At 45.5% G+C, this 25,603-nt stretch overlaps 1 protein-coding gene across 6 annotated transcripts in view; it reads right to left on the minus strand.

Moving 5' to 3' along the window:
* The window catches only part of nhsb (Nance-Horan syndrome b (congenital cataracts and dental anomalies)), a 158,731-nt gene that overhangs the window by 13,526 nt on the left and 119,602 nt on the right, over positions 1-25,603 (minus strand). For 2 of the 6 annotated variants that reach the window (XM_090207265.1, XM_090207267.1), the window contains exons 2-6: positions 6,758-6,910; positions 4,467-4,603; positions 3,255-3,293; positions 2,799-2,843; positions 2,296-2,340 (exon numbers count right to left, since the gene is read on the minus strand). In XM_090207265.1, coding sequence (XP_090063391.1) covers positions 2,296-2,340; positions 2,799-2,843; positions 3,255-3,293; positions 4,467-4,603; positions 6,758-6,910 — 419 coding nt within the window. Of the gene's footprint in view, positions 1-1,816; positions 1,880-2,295; positions 2,341-2,798; positions 2,844-3,254; positions 3,294-4,466; positions 4,604-6,757; positions 6,911-25,603 lie in introns of all 6 variants that reach the window. The other 4 variants (XM_090207266.1, XM_090207268.1, XM_090207269.1 and 1 more) reach the window with 3 other exon arrangements.

Genomic DNA, 25,603 nt, shown 5'->3' on the forward strand with positions numbered 1-25,603 from the left:
AGACAGGAGCTAATGAGATGTAGACAGGAGCTAATGAGATGAAGACAGTAGACAGGAGCTAACGAGATGTAGACAGGAGCTAATGAGATGAAGACAGTAGACAGGAGCTAACGAGATGTAGACAGTAGACAGGAGCTAATGAGATGTAGACAGTAGACAGGAGCTAATGAGATGTAGACAGTAGACAGGAGCTAATGAGATGAAGAGAGTTGAGATGTTCACAGTAGACAGGAGCTAATGAGATGTAGATAGTAGACAGGAGCGAATGAGATGTAGACAGTAGACAATAGACAGGAGCTAATGAGATGTAGACAGTAGACAGTAGACAGGAGCTAATGAGATGAAGACAGTAGACAGGAGCTAATGAGATGTAGACAGTAGACAGTAGACAGGAGCTAATGAGATGTAGACAGGAGACAGGAGCTAATGAGATGAAGACAGTAGACAGGAGCTGATGAGATGTAGACAGTAGACAGGAGCAATTGAGATGTAGACAGTAGACAGGAGCTAATGAGATGTAGACAGTAGACAGTAGACAGGAGCTAATGAGATGAAGACAGTAGACAGGAGCTAATGAGATGTAGACAGTAGACAGTAGACAGGAGCTAATGAGATGAAGACAGGAGACAGGAGCTAATGAGATGAAGACAGTAGACAGGAGCTGATGAGATGTAGACAGTAGACAGGAGCTAATGAGATGTAGACAGTAGACAGTAGACAGGAGCTAATGAGATGAAGACAGTAGACAGGAGCTAATGAGATGAAGACAGTAGACAGGAGCTAATGAGATGTAGACAGTAGACAGGAGCTAATGAGATGAAGAGAGTAGACAGGAGCTAATGAGATGTAGACAGTAGACAGGAGCTAATGAGATGTAGACAGTAGACAGGAGCTAATGAGATGAAGACAGTTGAGATGTAGACAGTAGACAGGAGCTAATGAGATGTAGACAGTAGACAGGAGCTAATGAGATGTAGACAGTAGACAGGAGCTAATGAGATGTAGACAGTAGACAGGAGCTAATGAGATGAAGACAGTAGACAGGAGCTAATGAGATGAAGACAGTAGACAGGAGCTAATTAGATGAAGACAGTAGACAGTAGACAGGAGCTAATGAGATGTAGACAGTAGACAGTAGACAGGAGCTAATGAGATGTAGACAGTAGACAGGAGCTAATGAGATGTAGACAGTAGACAGGAGCTAACGAGATGTAGACAGTAGACAGGAGCTAATGAGATGTAGACAGTAGACAGTAGACAGGAGCTAATTAGATGAAGACAGTAGACAGTAGACAGGAGCTAATGAGATGTAGACAGTAGACAGTAGACAGGAGCTAATGAGATGTAGACAGTAGACAGTAGACAGGAGCTAATGAGATGTAGACAGTAGACAGGAGCTAACGAGATGTAGACAGTAGACAGTAGACAGGAGCTAACGAGATGTAGACAGTAGACAGTAGACAGGAGCTAATGAGATGTAGACAGTAGACAGGAGCTAATGAGATGTAGACAGTAGACAGGAGCTAATGAGATGTAGACACTAGACAGTAGACAGGAGCTAATGAGATGTAGACAGTAGACAGTAGACAGGAGCTAATGAGATGTAGACAGTAGACAGGAGCTAATGAGATGTAGACACTAGACAGGAGCTAACGAGATGTAGACAGTAGACAGGAGCTAATGAGATGCTAGAGGATGGAGGTTAGAACAGCAGGAAGGAGAGGTAGTAGTAGTAGTTCTATTTAGAACTAGTATTACAATTCATTTAGGGCCTGTAGATTTTAAACCACGAGGCTTTTGGAATGCAGACAAATACCTTTCTGGTCCATGGGGTGAAGAGGCAACATTCAGTGGGGGAGGGGGAGCGGGTACGGTCATACTATAAACACAAAACATGAAGAAAACAAAAATGATGACAACTTGATCGATGGGACAAAATGAAAACCATGGATGGGACTTAGAGACAAAGGTGAAATCATATTGAATTAAACATTAGACAGACAGGATGAAACATCAGGGACCCAGGTGCTGCGGACACAAAACATGGTGAGTAACTTCTTGTGATGCTACGGAGATGAGTAAGTCAGGCATCCCTCTTCCCCGTTTAGACAAGGAAGTGATGTCATCATCGCATCCTACAAGAAAACGGAGTGAAAGAATTATATTCGTCCGTGAATGCTGAGAGGTGACCGTTTTCAGGATTCCTCAGGACAGAAAGCTGTTATGAACTGTTATTAGAGTGGCGTTAGCAGGACTCTAAAGGTGTCATCTTGTAATGAACGCCATCCCATTTACCTTTCTCTGTATAGTGTGACAGTGACCCTCCCTTCCAGGTCTCTCCTGCAGCGTTAAAGGAAGATACGCAGCACGATGAGTCATAACGCTAAACATTCTTATGTGCAATACAATCATACTCCCCCCCCCCCCAGCATGCAAACTCACTGGGATGGAAAACACGTGATAAAAACATGCGATTTCAGGTAGCCTAGCGGTTAGAGAGACGAGCCGGCAACCGGAAGGTTGCCAGGTCAAATCCCGGGTCTGATGGGGAAAATCTGTCAGGAAGTGATCAAATCTTAAGATGCCATTATTGCCTGCCATTGTGCCCTTGAGCAAGGCACTTAACCCCTACAACGACAGCTCCCAGAGAGGCAGCCCCCTGCACCTCTCCAAAACTTGTTTATGTGTCTTTCGGAGGGGTTGGGTTAAGAAGTCAAATTTCGGTTGGACCTTGAGGGCAATTGACCGATAAAGTCATCCGAATGTAGATATATGTGTTCTGATGTCTTTTCTGTTACCTTTCTGTGTATTGTCTGGATGTCTGTCTCTCTCACGTGTCTCTCCTAGTGGAAGCCATGCAGCAGAGAGAGAGAGAACACAACAAGCTGAAACCTACTAAGCTCACTGCACTGTACTGGTGACATCATCAACAATGGACACATGCTACTATATCATGTTTAAGAAGAAATTAAGACTGTATTTTCATAGTTACAGTTACAGGACCACAATGTGAAAACACAGTGGACATCACACACCACTTGTAGGTTGATAACACACACCACTTATAGGTTGACATCACACAGCACTTGTAGGTTGACATCACACACCACTTGTAGGTTGACATCACACACCACTTGTAGGTTGACATCACACAGCACTTGTAGGTTGATAACACACACCACTTATAGGTTGACATCACACACCACTTGTAGGTTGACAACACACAACAGGCACTACACTATGTGATAGTTTACCTTCCGTTGATATTCTATCTCTCTCTCTGGTCTCGCCTGCTGCTTGTCAATAAAACAAACAAATACAGATTAGCTGCTATATCAGTCAAGTCATTTCAGGACTTCTCCTCGGGACATTGATTAGCTGCTATATCAGTCAAGTCATTTCAGGACTTCTCCTCAGGACATTGATTAGCTGCTATATCAGTCAAGTCATTTCAGGACTTCTCCTCAGGATATTGATTAGCTGCTATATCAGTCAAGTCATTTCAGGACTTCTCCTCAGGACATTGATTAGCTGCTATATCAGTCAAGTCATTTCAGGACTTCTCCTCAGGACATTGATTAGCTGCTATATCAGTCAAGTCATTTCAGGACTTCTCCTCAGGACATTGATTAGCTGCTATATCAGTCAAGTCATTTCAGGACTTCTCCTCGGGACATTGATTAGCTGCTATATCAGTCAAGTCATTTCAGGACTTCTCCTCGGGACATTGATTAGCTGCTATATCAGTCAAGTCATTTCAGGACTTCTCCTCAGGATATTGATTAGTTGCTGTATCAGTCAAGTCATTTCAGGACTTCTCCTCAGGATATTGATTAGCTGCTATATCAGTCAAGTCATTTCAGCACTTCTCCTCGGGACATTGATTAGCTGCTATATCAGTCAAGTCATTTCAGGACTTCTCCTCGGGACATTGATTAGCTGCTATATCAGTCAAGTCATTTCAGGACTTCTCCTCGGGATATTGATTAGCTGCTATATCAGTCAAGTAATTTCAGGACTTCTCCTCAGGACATTGATTAGCTGCTATATCAGTCAAGTCATTTCAGGACTTCTCCTCAGGACATTGATTAGCTGCTATATCAGTCAAGTCATTTCAGGACTTCTCCTCAGGATATTGATTAGCTGCTATATCAGTCAAGTCATTTCAGGACTTCTCCTCAGGATATTGATTAGCTGCTATATCAGTCAAGTCATTTCAGGACTTCTCCTCGGGACATTGATTAGCTGCTATATCAGTCAAGTCATTTCAGGACTTCTCCTCGGGATATTGATTAGCTGCTGTATCAGTCAAGTCATTTCAGGACTTCTCCTCAGGACTATTGATTAGCTGCTATATCAGTCAAGTCATTTCAGGACTTCTCCTCGGGACTATTGATTAGCTGTTGTATCAGGTGTGCTTGTATAGCGCTTGAGCAAAGCCTGTAAAGACATGTGTATCCCCTTACCGCGCGGCTGTGCCTGCCCCTCTGCTCGTGCCGTCTGAGGGTGCGTGGGGAAGGGAGGGTGGGCATTGGAGGAGCCCCAGAGATGGAGATGGTCACTCGGCGCTCGCGGCTGTTCGCCCGTTGACGTTGCTGTTGGTCTGTAAACCATGAGGGAAATACTGAGGTCAGATTCTGACAGGGTCTCGCTACATTAGATACCATGAGGGAAATACTGAGGTCAGATTCTGACAGGGTCTCGCTATATTAGATGACTGTATTCACTAGCAGTCACCATGTTGTGACTGTATTCACTAGCAGTCACCATGTTGTGACTGTATTCACTAGCAGTCACCATGTTGTGACTGTATTCACTAGCAGTCACCATGTTGTGATTGTATTCACTAGCGGTCACCATGTTGTGACTGTATTCACGAGCAGTCACCATGTTGTGACTGTATTCACTAGCAGTCACCATGTTGTGACTGTATTCACGAGCAGTCACCATGTTGTGACTGTATTCACTAGCAGTCACCATGTTGTGATTGTATTCACTAGCGGTCACCATGTTGTGACTGTATTCACAAGCAGTCACCATGTTGTGACTGTATTCACTAGCAGTCACCATGTGGTGACTGTATTCACTAGCAGTCACCATGTGGTGACTGTATTCACTAGCGGTCACCATGTTGTGACTGTATTCACGAGCAGTCACCATGTTGTGACTGTATTCACTAGCAGTCACCATGTTGTGACTGTATTCACTAGCGATCACCATGTTGTGACTGTATTCACTAGCAGTCACCATGTTGTGACTGTATTCACTAGCGGTCACCATGTTGTGACTGTATTCACTAGCAGTCACCATGTTGTGTTACAGCTTTAACAGCCACTGGCTCCTCACTGAGATGATGTCAATCAAGAGTTTTCTAGAACCCAGACCAGCAGGTGTTCACAGTACTAACACTAGGTGGCACCACATATGAGGGATTACTGATGGACTTCACACCAATCCTGGTTCAAACTGTTTTTAGGTAGAGTGTATGGTTTATGGTGTGTGTGCTTGTGTGCTTTGGTTCCCAAGCTCTGTGTAGGGCTCAGAAGCTCTGCTTGGTGTTTCTGTGTTAGGTTGTCTGTGTTAGGTGTTAGGTGGTGTGTGTTAGGTGGTGTGTGAGGTGGTGTATGTTAGGTGTTAGGTGGTGTGTGTTAAGTGTTAGGTGGTGTGTGTTAGGTGGTGTATGTTAGGTGTTAGGTGGTGTGTGTTAAGTGTTAGGTGGTGTGTCTTAGGTGGTGTATGTTAGGTGTTAGGTGGTGTATGTTAGGTGTTAGGTGGTGTATGTTAGGTGGTGTGTGTTGGTGTGTGTTAGGTGGTGTATGTTAGGTGTTCGGTGGTGTATGCTAGGTGTTAGGTGGTGTGTGTTAGGTGGTGTATGTTAGGTGGTGTATGTTAGGTGGTGTGTGTTGGTGTGTGTATGTTAGGTGTTAGGTGGCGTATGTTAGGTGTTAGGTGGTGTATGTTAGGTGTTAGGTGGTGTATGTTAGGTGTTAGGTGGTGTATGCTAGGTGTTAGGTGGTGTATGTTAGGTGTTAGGTGGTGTATGCTAGGTGTTAGGTGGTGTATGCTAGGTGTTAGGTGGTGTATGTTAGGTGTTAGGTGGTGTATGCTAGGTGTTAGGTGGTGTATGCTAGGTGTTAGGTGGTGTATGCTAGGTGTTAGGTGGTGTATGCTAGGTGTTAGGTGGTGTATGCTAGGTGTTAGGTGGTGTGTGTTAGGTGGTGTATGTTAGGTGGTGTGTGTTGGTGTGTGTTAGGTGACGTATGTTAGGTGTTAGGTGGTGTATGTTAGGTGTTAGGTGGTGTATGCTAGGTGTTAGGTGGTGTATGCTAGGTGTTAGGTGGTGTATGCTAGGTGTTAGGTGGTGTATGCTAGGTGTTAGGTGGTGTATGCTAGGTGTTAGGTGGTGTATGCTAGGTGTTAGGTGGTGTATGTTAGGTGTTAGGTGGTGTATGCTAGGTGTTAGGTGGTGTATTCTAGGTGTTAGGTGGTGTGTGTTAGGTGTTAGGTGACGTGTGTTAGGTGGTGTGTGTTAGGTGGTGTGTGTTAGGTGTTAGGTGTTGTATGTTAGGTGGTGTGTGTTAGGTGGTGTGTGTTAGGTGTTAGGTGGTGTGTGTTAGGTGGTGTGTGTTAGGTGGTGTGTGTTAGGTGGTGTATGCTAGGTGTTAGGTGGTGTATGTTAGGTGGTGTATGTTAGGCGGTGTATGTTAGGTGGTGTATGCTAGGTGTTAGGTGGTGTATGTTAGGCGGGGTATGTCACCTCTGTGCAGGGCTCGCAGGCTCTGCTTGGCATGTCTGTGGAGCTCCTCTACGCATGGCGGCCGGCTGCAGGGGTGAAACACGTTGTGGTGCTGGTGCCATGGGGCCTGGTAGTGCACTGTTAGCTTACTCTCCACATCCAGGTTAGAGACAGCTAGGGAGAGAGACAACAGGAGAATAGATTGGTCATATTTATATTAATGAAATGATGTTCTTCGAAAGACAGACAGCAGGTTAGGTTCTGCTGTCCTTTTCATTCATTGGCAGTTGTGATCGTTATTCATTGATAGGGTTATGAAGATTTAAAATATATATATATATAATTTAATGTTTAATTAACAAGGCAAGTCAGTTAAGAACAAATTATTATTTACAACGATGGCTTAAAATAGGGAAAGAGAGAACAGGAGAATAGATCGTTATTATTCATTTGCACATAAATTATGTTTTGTTGTTATCACTGGGAGAGAAGACACTCAGCTATGTTTTTAGACACGGTATGACCCCAACAGTATGACCTCAACAGTATGACCTCAACAGTATGACCCCAACAGTATGACCCCAACAGTATGACCCCAACAGTATGACCCCAACAGTATGACCCCAACAGTATGACCCCAACAGTATGACCTCAACAGTATGACCCCAACAGTATGACCTCAACAGTATGACCCCAACAGTATGACCCCAACAGTATGACCTCAACAGTATAACCCCAACAGTATGACCCCAACAGTATGACCCCAACAGTATAACCCCAACAGTATGACCCCAACAGTATGACCTCAACAGTATAACCCCAACAGTATGACCTCAACAGTATGACCCCAACAGTATGACCCCAACAGTATAACCCCAACAGTATGACCCCAACAGTATGACCCCAACAGTATGACCTCAACAGTATAACCCCAACAGTATGACCTCAACAGTATGACCCCAACAGTATGACCCCAACAGTATGACCTCAACAGTATGACCCCAACAGTATGACCCCAACAGTATGACCCCAACAGTATGACCTCAACAGTATGACCCCAACAGTATGACCCCAACAGTATGACCTCAACAGTATGACCCCAACAGTATGACCTCAACAGTATGACCCCAACAGTATGACCCCAACAGTATGACCCCAACAGTATGACCCCAACAGTATGACCTCAACAGTATGACCTCAACAGTATGACCCCAACAGTATGACCCCAACAGTATGACCCCAACAGTATGACCTCAACAGTATGACCCCAACAGTATGACCTCAACAGTATGACCCCAACAGTATGACCCCAACAATATGACCCAACAGTATGACCTCAACAGTATGACCCCAACAGTATGACCTCAACAGTATGACCCCAACAGTATGACCCCAACAATATGACCCCAACAGTATGACCTCAACAGTATGACCCCAACAGTATGACCTCAACAGTATGACCCCAACAGTATGACCCCAACAGTATGACCTCAACAGTATGACCCCAACAGTATGACATCAACAGTATGACCCCAACAATATGACCCCAACAGTATGACCTCAACAGTATGAGCTCAACAGTATGACCCCAACAGTATGACCTCAACAGTATGACCCCAACAGTATGACCTCAACAGTATGACCCCAACAGTATAACCCCAACAATATGACCCCAACAGTATGACCTCAACAGTATGACCTCAACAGTATGACCCCAACAGTATAACCCCAACAGTATGACCCCAACAATATGACCCCAACAGTATGACCCCAACAGTATGAGATCAACAGTATGACCCCAACAGTATGACCTCAACAGTATGACCCCAACAGTATGACATCAACAGTATGACCCCAACAATATGACCCCAACAGTATGACCTCAACAGTATGAGCTCAACAGTATGACCCCAACAGTATGACCCCAACACTATGACCCCAACAGTATGACCCCGACAGTATGACCCCAACAGTATGACCTCAACAGTATGACCTCAACAGTATGACCAGGAGTTATGCCTGGGGCGGCAGGGTAGCCTAGTGGTTAGAGTGTTGGACTAGTAACCGGAAGGTTGCAAGTTCAAACCCCCGAGCTGACAAGGTACAAATCTGTCGTTCTGCCCACTGTTCCTAGGCCATCATTGAAAATAAGAATTTGTTCTTAATTAACTGACTTGCCTAGTTAAATAAAAATAAATAAATAAAACCAGTCACTGCCATTCCATACCAGCAGGGGGCAGTAACACATATCAACATCAACTGAATTAAGCTGACAACTGCTCCAATGACAGTCGTCCATGTTTCCTCAAAACACCATCTCTGCTGTTGTTATACATAGATGCACAGAACATCTGATTTGTTATTATGATTCAGACAAAAGACAACGCTGCTTTTATCCTCCAAGGCTGGGAGAGGGCGATGAGAGGAGGAGAGAGATGAACAGAAGATACAACCCTCTTTCTTTCATCATCTTTTATCTTCTGGCCTTGCTTTCATTTCAATCCTCATATTACAACAGCAGCATCTGTTCATTAACATCTACAGTAGGTGTGTGTGTGTCTGTGTGTGTGTGTGTGTGTGTGTGTCTGTGTGTGTGTGTGTGTGTCTGTGTGTGTGTGTCTGTGTGTGTGTGTGTGTGTGTGTGTGTGTGTGTGTGTGTGTATGTCTGTGTGTGTGTGTTCGCTGTGCGTGTCTGAGAGTTAGTTTGCTGTGTTCGTGTGTGCGCTCACGCGTGTGTGTAGTCTGTTGTTTCCTTGAATAACCCAGGCTCATCTGTAACCAGGCAACCCTTCCTATCTGATGTAGGATGAATAGAATGATCTCTATCAATCCATAATCATGAGACTAATGTGGATGAGACGATCTGTCCAGGTCTGATGATTTCATCCCAGAGAAAGCAGTACATTCAGCAGGTCCCTGACAGCCAGAATAAACACAGCTAGCTTACACAGTGTATACAGTTACCAGCTGGGTTGTGCCTCTATACAGGACTGTGTTAGCCTGCTAAAGCTTCAGGTCTCAGACAAAGTTATGCATCGCACTGTTGCACAAGACTGTGTTATCCCACTGAGCTAAAGCCTTTCACCTCCATCAGTGGGCTAACAGTCTTGTGGCACGCAGGAGACCCGGAGTTTGAACCCAGTTGGTATAAAGGATTTCTGAAGAGGTCTACTACATTATCTAGGGCCCTTAACTGGCCCTGTCCCCATCTATAGAGAAGCCAGTTGGAAGGTTCAACCACTGTGGTCTGAAGAGGGCTACTACAGTATCTAGGGCCCTTAACTGGCCCTGTCCCCATCTATAGAGAAGCCAGTTGGAGGGTTCAACCACTGTGGTCTGAAGAGGTCTACTACAGTATCTAGGGCCCTTAACTGGCCCTGTCCCCATCTACAGAGAAGCCAGTTGGAAGGTTCAACCACTGTGGTCTGAAGAGGTCTACTACAGTATCTAGGGCCCTTAACTGGCCCTGTCCCCATCTATAGAGAAGCCAGTTGGAGGGTTCAACCACTGTGGTCTGAAGAGGTCTACTACAGTATCTAGGGCCCTTAACTGGCCCTGTCCCCATCTATAGAGAAGCCAGTTGGAGGGTTCAACCACTGTGGTCTGAAGAGGGCTACTACAGTATCTAGGGCCCTGGTCCTGTCCCCATCTATAGAGAAGCCAGTTGGAGGGTTCAACCACTGTGGCCTGAAGAGGTCTACTACAGTATCTAGGGCCCTTAACTGGCCCTGTTCCCATCTATAGAGAAGCCAGTTGGAAGGTTCAACCACTGTGGTCTGAAGAGGGCTACTACAGTATATAGGACCTTTTTTCCCTCACTTTTTCTCCCCAATTGGTAGTTAGTCTTGTCCCATCGCTGCAACTCGGACTCGGGAGAAGCGAAGGTGTAGAGCCATGCGTCCTCCGAAACACAACCCTGCCAAGCCGCATTGCTTCTTGATACATTGCTTGCTTAACCCGGAAGTCAGCCGGACCAATGTGTCGGAGGAAACACAGTATAATTGGCAACCGACGTCAGTTAGCAGACACCCGGCCCGCCACAAAGAGTCGCTAGAGCGCAATGGGACAGCCCTCGCCTAACCCGGACAAAGCTGGGCCAATTGTGCGTCGCCTCATGGGTCTCCCGGGCACGGCCGGCTGTGACACGGCCTGGGATCGAACCCAGGTCTGTAGTGACGCCTCAAGCACCGCAATGCAGAGCCTTAGACCTCTGTGCCACTTGGGAGGCCCAGGGCCTTTAAGTGACACTGAAGTGAGTACTGATAATGACGGGGGAAGAAATCGATACAGTTAAAATTTCTGATATTATTTTTGACGATTTACCATATCGTATCGTTTTCACAATATCACAATATTATTTGTGCGCAAGGTGTGGCTGTAGCTGCACCAAAACGGTTTCCTTCATAGCTTGTTCTCCATCTTTTTTTAAAAATAGGGAGCCAATTTCTTTTCAGCATTTTTTGTTGAATCGCAACACATATAGAATCGTGAGAATCGTAAGAATGACAATATGTATCATATCGTCTCCTAAGTATCGTGATAATATTGTATTGTGAGGTCCCTGACAATTCCCTGCCTAGCTACTGCCTTCAGCCTCTGCTGCTGTAATGGAGTAGAGGTGGTGGATTCAGCCTCTCCTGCTGTAATGGAGTAGAGATGGTGGATTCAGCCTCTGCTGCTGTAATGGAGTAGAGGTGGTGGATTCAGCCTCTGCTGCTGTAATGGAGTAGAGATGGTGGATTCAGCCTCTGCTGCTGTAATGGAGTAGAGATGGTGGATTCAGCCTCTACTGCTGTAATGGAGTAGAGGTGGTGGATTCAGCCTCTGCTGCTGTAATGGAGTAGAGGTGGTGGATTCAGCCTCTGCTGCTGTAATGGAGTAGAGATGGTGGATTCAGCCTCTACTGCTGTAATGGAGTAGAGGTGGTGGATTCAGCCTCTGCTGCTGTAATGGAGTAGAGGTAGTGGATTCAGCCTCTGCTGCTGTAATGGAGTAGAGATGGTGGATTTGTGTCACGTACTGTTACAGCACACCCTCCTCCTCTCCTTTCCTCATTTGCTCTCCTATCCAACTCCTCTCTTCTCGATCGCCTTTCATTCTCTCCTCTCCTCTCCTCTCCTCTCCTCTCCTCTCCTCTCCTCTCCTCTCCTCTCCTCTCCTCTCCTCTCCTCTCCTCCATATAGTTTATGCTGCAGCAGCAGTGTCTCATCAGAGAATGCAGTGGATTTTAAAGAGTCAATTACTCAGCAACATTTTCTTCCTCACATCACATGGTTTTAGTGCTGTGTATCATCAAGAAACATATCAGAGAGAGAGAGAGAGAGAGAGAGAGACAGGGGCAAGAGAGAGAGAGAGAGAGAGAGAGAGAGAGAGAGACAGAGAGAGAGAGAGAAAGAGAGAGAGAAAGAAAGAGAGAGAGAGGAGAGAGAGATATAAGAGAGGAGTGTGAGAGAAAAATTGAGTGAAAAAAAGTGAAAAGAGCGATAGAGAGAGAGAGAGATAGAGGAGATAGAGGAAGAGAGAGAGATGACTTCCACGAGCGTTCCTTCTCCCTATGCACTGAACACAGTCATTGTTTCACAGAAAACAGCATCAACAACAGAACAATATCTAGCATAATGATCACGATAAACAACAAAGGCTTGCAATGGATACATAACACACACACAGTACCCACCTCTACCTATCGCCAGACCCAGTGCGTGACCTTTTAAGTTATCCCTTTGTCCAGCCATTCAGCTAGAACCAAACAGCTGCACAACAGAGGTGGTTCGATGAGTAACCTTCCCTGAAGACTTGTGTTAGGTCTGAAGACTCGATGACAGTCAGTCACACACTCCATCCCTACACTAGCGCAACGTCAGTCACTCACCTGTCCTTCATGTTATGTCTAGCCTTCATCCCTCCTCCTACCTGCAATGTCCTTCTCCTGTCTTCCTCCTCTCCTACTCCTCTTCCTCCTCTGCATGCGACAGGGAGGAATCTTTCTATGCGAGTTACCCATCTCCCGCTTCAGTGGCTACACTGAGAGATGGACGCGGCGGCATGTCTGTGAGAGACCAACTCAGGTCTGACAGAGTGGACGAGCTCTCTCTGTATCTGGCTAATACCCTACTGTAATGGAACTCTCTCATTCACTCTTCCTTTCCTCTCTCTCTCTCTCTCTACCTCTCTCTCTCTCTCTCTCTCTCTACCTCTCTCTCTCTCTCTCTCTCTCTCTCTCTCTTTACATCTCTCTCTCTCTCTCTCTCTCTCTCTGTGTCTCTCTCTCTCTCTATCTCTCTCTCTCTTTACATCTATCTCTCTCTCTCTGTGTGTCTCTCTCTCTCTCTCTCTCTTTACATCTCTCTCTCTCTGTCTCTCTCTCTCTCTCTCTCTCTCTGTGTCTCTCTCTCTCTCTCTCTCTCTCTCTCTCTCTCCCTCCCTCCCTCCCTCCCTCCCTCCCTCCCTCTCCCTCCTGTCTGCAGGTGTGGACTCAGCAGTTTCCAGCATCATCAGCCTGGCCCAGGAACTCAGGCCACTCCAGAGCAGCAGAGAGGACTAGTAACAGTATTGACAAGCTGTAACTTCCATATCAGGACACTGCTGTTAAAGAGCCTGACCAACACGTGGGTTTTCTTCCCCTTGGCAAAGAAATGGTAGAGGCATTGTGCACAGCAATATGTACACTGTGTATAGCAATGTGTCTCCTCCAAGATGCAGGTTCAGTCAGGAACAACACATTGTTATACAGTGGGGCAAAAAACGATTTAGTCAGCCACCAATTGTGCAAGTTCTCCCACTTAAAAAGATGAGAGAGGCCTGTAATTGTCATTATAGGTACACTTCAACTATGACAGACAAAATGAAGAAAAAAAATCCAGAAAATCACATTGTAGGATTTTTAATTAATGTATTTGCATGATGATGTAAATACCACATTATTTCATAGAAAATGACCAACCTAGACTCAATACTTATATGTAGTGCATATATCTCTCCTCCAAAATTTACTAACACACGAATATACAGTCGTGGCTAAAAGTTTTTGTCAGATGTTACTATGGAATACTGAAGTATAATTACAAGCATTTCATTAGTGTCAAAGGCTTTTTATTGACAATTACATGAAGTTGATGCAAAGAGTCAATATTTGCAGTGTTGACCCTTGTTTTTCAAGACCTCTGCAATCCGCCCCGGCATGATGTCAATTAACTTCTGGGCCACATCCTGACTGATGGCAGCCCATTCTTGCATAATCAATGCTTGGGGTTTGTCAGAATGTGTGGGTTTATGTTTGTCCACCCGCCTCTTGAGGATTGACCACAAGTTCTCAATGGGATTAAGGTCTGGGGAGTTTCCTGGCCATGGACCCAAAATATTGATGTTTTGTTCCCTGAGCCACTTACCTTCTGGCAAGGTGCTCCATCATGCTGGAAAAGGCATTGTTCGTCACCAAACTGTTCCTGGATGGTTGGGAGAAGTTGTTCTCGGAGGATGTGTTGGTACCATTCTTTATTCATGGCTGTGTTCTTAGGCAAAATTGTGAGTGAGCCCACTCCCTTGGCTGAGAAGCAACCCCTCCACATGAATGGTCTCAGAATGCTTTACTGTTGGCATGACACAGGACTGATGGTAGCGTTCACCCTGTCTTCTCCGGACAAGCTTTTTTCCAGATGCCCCAAACAATCGGAAAGGGGATTCATCAGAGAAAATGACTTTACCCCAGTCCTCAGCAGTCCAATCCCCGTACCTTTTGCAGAATATCAGTCTATCCCTGATGTTTTTCCTTGAGAGAAGTGGCTTCTTTGATGCCCTTCTAGACACCAGGCCATCCTCCAAAAGTCTTCACCTCACTGTGTGTGCAGATGCACTCACACCTGCCTGCTGCCATTCCTGAGCAAGCTCTTTACTGGTGGTGCCCCGATCCCGCAGCTGAATCAACTTTAGGAGACGGTCCTGGCACTTGCTGGCCTTCTTCACAACAATTGAACCGCTCTACTCCTTTTTGTGCAAAGCAATGATGACGGCACATGTTTCCTTGCAGGTAACCATGGTTGACAGAGGAATAACAATGATTCCAAGCACCACCCTCCTTTTGAAGCCGTAACAGGGCTGTAAACAGGGCTGTAACAGGGCGGTAACAGGGCTGTAACAGGGCCGTAACAGGGCCGTAACAGGGCTGTAACAGGGCCGTAACAGGGCTGTAACAGGGCCGTAACAGGGCTGTAAACAGGGCTGTAACAGGGCCGTAACAGGGCTGTAAACAGGGCTGTAACAGGGCCGTAACAGGGCTGTAACAGGGCTGTAACAGGGCTGTAAACAGGGCCGAAACAAGGCCGTAACAGGGCTGTAACAGGGCTGTAACAGGGATGTAAACAGGGCAGTAACAGGGCTGTAACAGGGATGTAAACAGGGCTGTAACAGGGCTGTAACAGGGCTGTAAACAGGGCTGTAAACAGGGCTGTAACAGGGCTGTAAACAGGGCTGTAAACAGGGCTGCAACAGGGCTGTAACAGGGCTGTAACAGGGCTGTAACAGGGCTGTAACAGGGCTGTAACAGGGCTGTAAACAGGGCCGTAACAGGGCTGTAAACAGGGCTGTAACAGGGCTGTAAACAGGGCTGTAAACAGGGCTGCAACAGGGCTGTAAACAGGGCTGTAACAGGGCTGTAACAGGGCTGTAACAGGGCTGTAACAGGGCTGTAACAGGGCTGTAAACAGGGCCGTAACAGGGCTGTAAACAGGGCTGTAACAGGGCTGTAAACAGGGCTGTAAACAGGGCTGTAACAGGGCTGTAAACAGGGCTGCAACAGGGCTGTAACAGGGCTGTAACAGGGCTGTAACAGGGCTGTAACAGGGCTGTAAACAGGGCCGTAACAGGGCTGTAACAGGGCTGTAACAGGGCTGTAAACAGGGCCGTAACAGGGCTGTAACAGGGCTGTAACAGGGCTGTAACAGGGCTGTAACAGGGCTGTAAACAGGGCTGTAACAGGGCTGTAAACAGGGCTGTAACAGGGCTGTAAACAGGGCCGTAACAGGGCTGTAACAGGGCTGTAAACAGGGCCGTAACAGGGCTGTAACAGGGCTGTAACAGGGATGTAAACAGGGCTGTAACAGGGCTGTAAACAGGGCTGTAACAGGGCTGTAAACAGGGCTGTAAGAGGGCCGTAACAGGGCCGTAACAGGGCTGTAAACAGGGCTGTAAGAGGGCCGTAACAGGGCCGTAACAGGGCTGTAAACAGGGCTGTAAACAGGGCTGCAACAGGGCTGTATAATGCAGCAGGCAGATAGAGCTCAGATAGTCCAGATGCCACAGCCCCTCCTCTCCCTCTCTTCCTAGTGCAGCTGCAGCAGATATACAAGTCATTAGTGGTGAAAAGTATTAGTGCAGACAAATCTGGGTCAGAACAGAGTAGAACACACAGCCAGCGCATTGGTGCTGGTGATGAGGGGGTCATGGTGTGTGTGTGTGTGTGTGAGTGGGTGGGTTGGGGAGGGGGGTTGTGTTTAGAAAACTGTTGTAGGAGAGAGGATATTATTGTACTGTACATAATCATCCTGAGTAAATAACACGGAGGTCAGTATAGTTAATCACCCCTGCAGGTCTCCATAGTCAGATAATAACACAGAGGTCAGTATAGTTAATCACCCCTGCAGGTCTCCAAGGTCAAATAATAACACAGAGGTCAGTATAGTTAATCACCCCTGCAGGTCTCCATAGTCAGATAATAACACAGAGGTCAGTATAGTTAATCACCCCTGCAGGTCTCCATAGTCAGATAATAACACAGAGGTCAGTATAGTTAATCACCCCTGCAGGTCTCCATAGTCAGATAATAACACAGAGGTCAGTATAGTTAATCACCCCTGCAGGTCTCCATAGTCAGATAATAACACAGAGGTCAGTATAGTTAATCACCCCTGCAGGTCTCCAAGGTCAGATAATAACACAGAGGTCAGTATAGTTAATCACCCCTGCAGGTCTCCACGGTCAGATAATAACACAGAGGTCAGTATAGTTAATCACCCCTGCAGGTCTCCATAGTCAGATAATAACACCGAGGTCAGTATAGTTAATCACCCCTGCAGGTCTCCATAGTCAGATAATAACACAGAGGTCAGTATAGTTAATCACCCCTGCAGGTCTCCATAGTCAGATAATAACACAGAGGTCAGTATAGTTAATTACCCCTGCAGGTCTCCATAGTCAAATAATAACACAGAGGTCAGTATAGTTAATCACCCCTGCAGGTCTCCATAGTCAGATAATAACACAGAGGTCAGTATAGTTAATCACCCCTGCAGGTCTCCATAGTCAGATAATAACACAGAGGTCAGTATAGTTAATCACCCCTGCAGGTCTCCAAGGTCAGATAATAACACAGAGGTCAGTATAGTTAATCACCCCTGCAGGTCTCCAAGGTCAGATAATAACACAGAGGTCAGTATAGTTAATCACCCCTGCAGGTCTCCATAGTCAGATAATAACACCGAGGTCAGTATAGTTAATCACCCCTGCAGGTCTCCATAGTCAGATAATAACACAGAGGTCAGTATAGTTAATCACCCCTGCAGGTCTCCATAGTCAGATAATAACACAGAGGTCAGTATAGTTAATTACCCCTGCAGGTCTCCATAGTCAAATAATAACACAGAGGTCAGTATAGTTAATCACCCCTGCAGGTCTCCATAGTCAGATAATAACACAGAGGTCAGTATAGTTAATCACCCCTGCAGGTCTCCATAGTCAGATAATAACACCGAGGTCAGTATAGTTAATCACCCCTGCAGGTCTCCATAGTCAGATAATAACACAGAGGTCAGTATAGTTAATCACCCCTGCAGGTCTCCATAGTCAGATAATAACACCGAGGTCAGTATAGTTAATCACCCCTGCAGGTCTCCATAGTCAGATAATAACACAGAGGTCAGTATAGTTAATCACCCCTGCAGGTCTCCATAGTCAGATAATAACACAGAGGTCAGTATAGTTAATCACCCCTGCAGGTCTCCATAGTCAGATAATAACACCGAGGTCAGTATAGTTAATCACCCCTGCAGGTCTCCATAGTCAGATAATAACACAGAGGTCAGTATAGTTAATCACCCCTGCAGGTCTCCATAGTCAGATAATAACACCGAGGTCAGTATAGTTAATCACCCCTGCAGGTCTCCATAGTCAGATAATAACACCGAGGTCAGTATAGTTAATCACCCCTGCAGTTCTCCATAGTCAGATAATAACACAGAGGTCAGTATAGTTAATCACCCCTGCAGGTCTCCCTGCAGGTCTCTCACTCTCTCTCTCTCTCTCTATCTCCGACAGCAGAGTGGGGGATGGGCGGAGGGCGGACGGCAGCGGCCTGTATATCTGTCTGTTCCTCACAGCTGGCTACCTAAAGGTGATCCTGATAGTGTTTGATAATCCCACAACGATACAGCAACGCTCAGCTATGCTTTCACCAAATACTGCTGGGTCCTGTTATGGGACTGTTGTTGACTATAGACACCACATCAAGACTATAGACACCACATCAAGACTATAGACACCACATCAAGACTATAGACACCACATCAAGACTATAGACACCACATCAAGACTATAGACACCACATCAAGACTATAGACACCACATCAAGACTATAGACACCACATCAAGACTATAGACACCACATCAAGACTATAGACACCACATCAAGACTATAGACACCACATCAAGACTATAGACACCATTTCAAAGTTATTAAACTGTAATAAGCTGTGTAAACTCGCCAACCAACAGGTTACATAGGCTCAGGATATAGAGTGGGGTCACCTGACAGTATCCGGTCAGTCCAAAGGTTTTAGACTGCAGGTCTGCAGGATGCCATACAACTCAATGCCATTAAAGAGGTGACCACGTCCTGGAGTAGAGATGTCAACATGTGTAACACGTGAGAAAAGCATTAAGCATCATCTGCTGTAGCATATCTCTCAGAGAGGCAACAAAGAGACCAAAGATAACCCAGAAGGAGCTGCAAAGCTCCACAGTGGACATTGGAGTATCTGTCCATAGGACCACTTTAAGCCGTACACTCCACAGAGCTGGAGTATCTGTCCATAAGACCACTTTAAGCCGTACACTCCACAGAGCTGGAGTATATGTCCATGGGACCACTTTAAGCCGTACACTCCACAGAGCTGGAGTATCTGTCCATAGGACCACTTTAAGCCGTACACTCCACAGAGCTGGAGTATCTGTCCATAGGACCACTTTAAGCCGTACACTCCACAGAGCTGGAGTATCTGTCCATAGGACCACTTTAAGCCGTACACTCCACAGAGCTGGAGTATCTGTCCATAGGACCACTTTAAGCCGTACACTCCACAGAGCTGGAGTATCTGTCCATAGGACCACTTTAAGCCGTACACTCCACAGAGCTGGAGTATCTGTCCATAGGACCACTTTAAGCCGTACACTCCACAGAGCTGGAGTATCTGTCCATAGGACCACTTTAAGCCGTACACTCCACAGAGCTGGAGTATCTGTCCATAGGACCACTTTAAGCCGTACACTCCACAGAGCTGGAGTATCTGTCCATAGGACCACTTTAAGCCGTACACTCCACAGAGCTGGAGTATCTGTCCATAGGACCACTTTAAGCCGTACACTCCACAGAGCTGGAGTATCTGTCCATAGGACCACTTTAAGCCGTACACTCCACAGAGCTGGAGTATCTGTCCATAGGACTACTTTAAGCCGTACACTCCACAGAGCTGGAGTATCTGTCCATAGGACCACTTTAAGCCGTAGACTCCACAGAGCTGGAGTATCTGTCCATAGGACCACTTTAAGCCGTACACTCCACAGAGCTGGAGTATCTGTCCATAGGACCACTTTAAGCCGTACACTCCACAGAGCTGGAGTATCTGTCCATAGGACCACTTTAAGCCGTACACTCCACAGAGCTGGAGTATCTGTCCATAGGACCACTTTAAGCCGTACACTCCACAGAGCTGGAGTATCTGTCCATAGGACCACTTTAAGCCGTACACTCCACAGAGCTGGAGTATCTGTCCATAGGACCACTTTAAGCCGTACACTCCACAGAGCTGGAGTATCTGTCCATAGGACCACTTTAAGCCGTACACTCCACAGAGCTGGAGTATCTGTCCATAGGACCACTTTAAGCCGTACACTCCACAGAGCTGGAGTATCTGTCCATAGGACCACTTTAAGCCGTACACTCCACAGAGCTGGAGTATCTGTCCATAGGACCACTTTAAGCCGTAGACTCCACAGAGCTGGAGTATCTGTCCATAGGACCACTTTAAGCCGTACACTCCACAGAGCTGGAGTATCTGTCCATAGGACCACTTTAAGCCGTACACTCCACAGAGCTGGAGTATCTGTCCATAGGACCACTTTAAGCCGTACACTCCACAGAGCTGGAGTATCTGTCCATAGGACCACTTTAAGCCGTACACTCCACAGAGCTGGAGTATCTGTCCATAGGACCACTTTAAGCCGTACACTCCACAGAGCTGGAGTATCTGTCCATAGGACCACTTTAAGCCGTACACTCCACAGAGCTGGAGTATCTGTCCATAGGACCACTTTAAGCCGTACACTCCACAGAGCTGGAGTATCTGTCCATAGGACCACTTTAAGCCGTACACTCCACAGAGCTGGAGTATCTGTCCATAGGACCACTTTAAGCCGTACACTCCACAGAGCTGGAGTATCTGTCCATAGGACCACTTTAAGCCGTACACTCCACAGAGCTGGAGTATCTGTCCATAGGACCACTTTAAGCCGTACACTCCACAGAGCTGGAGTATCTGTCCATAGGACCACTTTAAGCCGTACACTCCACAGAGCTGGAGTATCTGTCCATAGGACCACTTTAAGCCGTACACTCCACAGAGCTGGAGTATCTGTCCATAGGACCACTTTAAGCCGTACACTCCACAGAGCTGGAGTATCTGTCCATAGGACCACTTTAAGCCGTACACTCCACAGAGCTGGAGTATCTGTCCATAGGACCACTTTAAGCCGTAGACTCCACAGAGCTGGAGTATCTGTCCATAGGACCACTTTAAGCCGTACACTCCACAGAGCTGGAGTATCTGTCCATAGGACCACTTTAAGCCGTACACTCCACAGAGCTGGAGTATCTGTCCATAGGACCACTTTAAGCCGTACACTCCACAGAGCTGGAGTATCTGTCCATAGGACCACTTTAAGCCGTACACTCCACAGAGCTGGAGTATCTATCCATAGGACCACTTTAAGCCGTACACTCCACAGAGCTGGAGTATCTGTCCATAGGACCACTTTAAGCCGTACACTCCACAGAGCTGGAGTATCTGTCCATAGGACCACTTTAAGCCGTACACTCCACAGAGCTGGGGTTTATGGAAGAGTGGCCAGAAAAAAGCCACTGCTTCAAAGAAAAAAATAAGCGAACATGTTTGGTGTTTTCCAGACGGCATGTGGGAGACTCCCTAAACACATGGAAGAAGGTACTCTGGTCAGATGAGACTAAAATTGAGCTTTTTGGCCATCAAGGAAAACGCTATGTCTGCCGTAAACCCAACACCTCTCATCACCCTGAGAACACCATCCCCACAGTGAAGCATGGTGGTGGCAGCATGATACAAATGATACAACCCCCCCCCCCCCCAAAATCCATTTTAATTCCAGGTTGTAAGGCAACAAAATAGGAAAAAATGCCAAGGGGGGTGAATAGTTTCGCAAGCCACTGTACAGTATATCAAGCCCAGTCACACTCATGCACACGCCACAGGAAATGGTGCTGTAGTACTGCTCTTCATGTCTCTTGCTCCTATAGGAGCCTCATACCGTTTAATCTACGTACCCCCTCACTGTCTTCTGTGTAATCTAAAAACACCCTCACTGTCTTCTGTGTAATCTACATACACCCTCACTCTCTCATGTTTAATCTACACACACAATCTTTCTCTTAATCTACATATTAACTCTCATTCCTAATCTACACAATCTCTTAAAGTACTGCTAATCTACGCACACTCACACACACACACACACACACACACACACACACACACACACACACACACATACACACACACACACACACACACACATACAATCTCACTGGTTTACTCTTCCTAATCTGCACACTCATCGGACTCCATCAGAAGAAGCCAGTTCATCTAAGGGACATTTGCCAAAAAGCAGATAGACTCTTTCCCACAATCATCCTCTCCCCCCGGAGCCTTAGAAGACTTTAAAGCTGTCCTCTCCTCTATCTTTAAAGCTCTGGTTTCCTCATTTCCCCCCAGACTGCTACTTCTGCCCTTTAATTATTCCAACCAGTTGAGACGTGAACTACCCAGGCATCAGCCCATGTATTAACACTGGGCTACATATGGGAACACCGCTTTCAGGAACTTTTAGAAGAAAAAACCAATAGCCTAGAGAGCTTTGACAAACTGATGTTTAAATGTCACTTCAGTAGATCAGGTCAAAGGGACGGGGTTGGTCTTCTGTTGAACACAGGAAAACCTCCCTGTTACTATGCGATGAGAAAGTCCAGAAACTCCAAGGCTTTCAGAAAACAAAACGGATAACAAACCGATAACCTAGAGCTGAGAGCTACACAGTACCATACCTCTAGATCTGATAGATACACAGTACCATACCTCTAGATCTGATAGATACACAGTACCATACCTCTAGATCTGATAGATACACAGTACCATACCTCTAGATCTGATAGATGCACAGCCCAGACAGTACCATACCTATAGATCTGAGAGATACACAGTACCATAGCTCTAGATCTGAGAGATACACAGCCCAGACAGTACCATACCTCTAGATCTGATAGATGCACAGCCCATACAGTACCATACCTATAGATCTGAGAGATACACAGTACCATAGCTCTAGATCTGAGAGATACACAGCCCAGACAGTATCATACCTCTAGATCTGATAAATACACAGTACCATACCTCTAGATCTGATAGATAGACAGTACCATATCTCTAGATCTGATAGATACACAGCCCAGACAGTACCATACCTCTAGATCTGATAGATACACAGTACCATAACTCTAGATCTGATAGATACACAGTATCATAACTCTAGATCTGAGAGATACACAGTACCATACCTCTAGATCTAATAAATACAGAATACAATACCTCTAGATCTGATAAATACAGAATACAATACCTCTAGATCTGATAGATAGACAGTACCATATCTCTAGATCTGATAGATACACAGCCCAGACAGTACCATACCTCTAGATCTGATAGATACACAGTACCATACCTCTAGATCTGATAGATACACAGTACCATAACTCTAGATCTGAGAGATACACAGTACCATACCTCTAGATCGGATAGATACACAGCCCAGACAGTACCATACCTCTAGATCTGATAGATACACAGTACCATACCTCTAGATCTGATAGATACACAGTACCATACCTCTAGATCTGAGAGATACACAGTACCATACCTCTAGATCTGATAGATACACAGTACCATACCTCTAGATCTGATAGATACACAGTACCATACCTCTAGATCTGATAGATGCACAGCCCAGACAGTACCATACCTATAGATCTGAGAGATACACAGTACCATAACTCTAGATCTGAGAGATACACAGCCCAGACAGTACCATACCTCTAGATCTGATAGATGCACAGCCCATACAGTACCATACCTATAGATCTGAGAGATACACAGTACCATAGCTCTAGATCTGAGAGATACACAGCCCAGACAGTATCATACCTCTAGATCTGATAAATACACAGTACCATACCTCTAGATCTGATAGATAGACAGTACCATATCTCTAGATCTGATAGATACACAGCCCAGACAGTACCATACCTCTAGATCTGATAGATACACAGTACCATAGCTCTAGATCTGAGAGATACACAGCCCAGACAGTACCATACCTCTAGATCTGAGAGATACACAGTACCATACCTCTAGATCGGATAGATACACAGCCCAGACAGTACCATACCTCTAGATCTGATAGATACACAGTACCATACCTCTAGATCTGATAGATACACAGTACCATACCTCTAGATCTGAGAGATACACAGTACCATACCTCTAGATCTGATAGATACACAGTACCATACCTCTAGATCTGATAGATACACAGTACCATACCTCTAGATCTGATAGATGCACAGCCCAGACAGTACCATACCTATAGATCTGAGAGATACACAGTACCATAACTCTAGATCTGAGAGATACACAGCCCAGACAGTACCATACCTCTAGATCTGATAGATGCACAGCCCATACAGTACCATACCTATAGATCTGAGAGATACACAGTACCATAGCTCTAGATCTGAGAGATACACAGCCCAGACAGTATCATACCTCTAGATCTGATAAATACACAGTACCATACCTCTAGATCTGATAGATAGACAGTACCATATCTCTAGATCTGATAGATACACAGCCCAGACAGTACCATACCTCTAGATCTGATAGATACACAGTACCATAGCTCTAGATCTGAGAGATACACAGCCCAGACAGTACCATACCTCTAGATCTGATAAATACACAGTACCATACCTCTAGATCTGATAGATACACAGTACCATAACTCTAGATCTGAGAGATACACAGTACCATACCTCTAGATCTAATAAATACAGAATACAATAGCTCTAGATCTGATAAATACAGAATACAATACCTCTAGATCTGATAGATAGACAGTACCATATCTCTAGATCTGATAGATACACAGCCCAGACAGTACCATACCTCTAGATCTGATAGATACACAGTACCATACCTCTAGATCTGATAGATACACAGTACCATAACTCTAGATCTGAGAGATACACAGTACCATACCTCTAGATCGGATAGATACACAGCCCAGACAGTACCATACCTCTAGATCTGATAGATACACAGTACCATACCTCTAGATCTGAGAGATACACAGTACCATACCTCTAGATCTGAGAGATACACAGTACCATACCTCTAGATCTGATAGATACACAGTACCATACCTCTAGATCTGATAGATACACAGCCCAGACAGTACCATACCTCTAGATCTGATAGATACACAGTACCATACCTCTAGATCTGATAGATACACAGTACCATACCTCTAGATCTGATAGATACACAGTACCATACCTCTAGATCTGATAGATACACAGCCCAGACAGTACCATACCTCTAGATCTGATAGATACACAGTACCATACCTCTAGATCTGATAGATACACAGTACCATACCTCTAGATCTGATAGATACACATTACCATACCTCTAGATCTGATAGATACACAGTACCATACCTCTAGATCTGATAGATACACAGTACCATACCTCTAGATTTGATAGATACACAGTACCATACCTCTAGATCTGATAGATACACAGCCCAGAGAGTACCATACCTCTAGATCTGATAGATACACAGTACCATACCTCTAGATCTGATAGATACACAGTACCATACCTCTAGATCTGATAGATACACAGCCCAGACAGTACCATACCTCTAGATCTAATAGATACACAGTACCATACCTCTAGATCTGATAAATACACAGTACCATACCTCTAGATCTGATAGATACACAGTACCATAACTCTAGATCTGAGAGATACACAGTACCATACCTCTAGATCTGATAGATACACAGCCCAGACAGTACCATACCTCTAGATCTGATAGATACACAGTACCATACCTCTAGATCTGATAGATACACAGTACCATACCTCTAGATCTGAGAGATACACAGTACCATACCTCTAGATCTGAGAGATACACAGTACCATACCTCTAAATCTGATAGATACACAGTACCAT

This window comes from Oncorhynchus mykiss, chromosome 18 (assembly GCF_057628025.1).
Source record: "Oncorhynchus mykiss isolate SJ-2025 chromosome 18, ASM5762802v1, whole genome shotgun sequence".
Classification (NCBI taxonomy): Eukaryota; Metazoa; Chordata; class Actinopteri; order Salmoniformes; family Salmonidae; genus Oncorhynchus; species Oncorhynchus mykiss.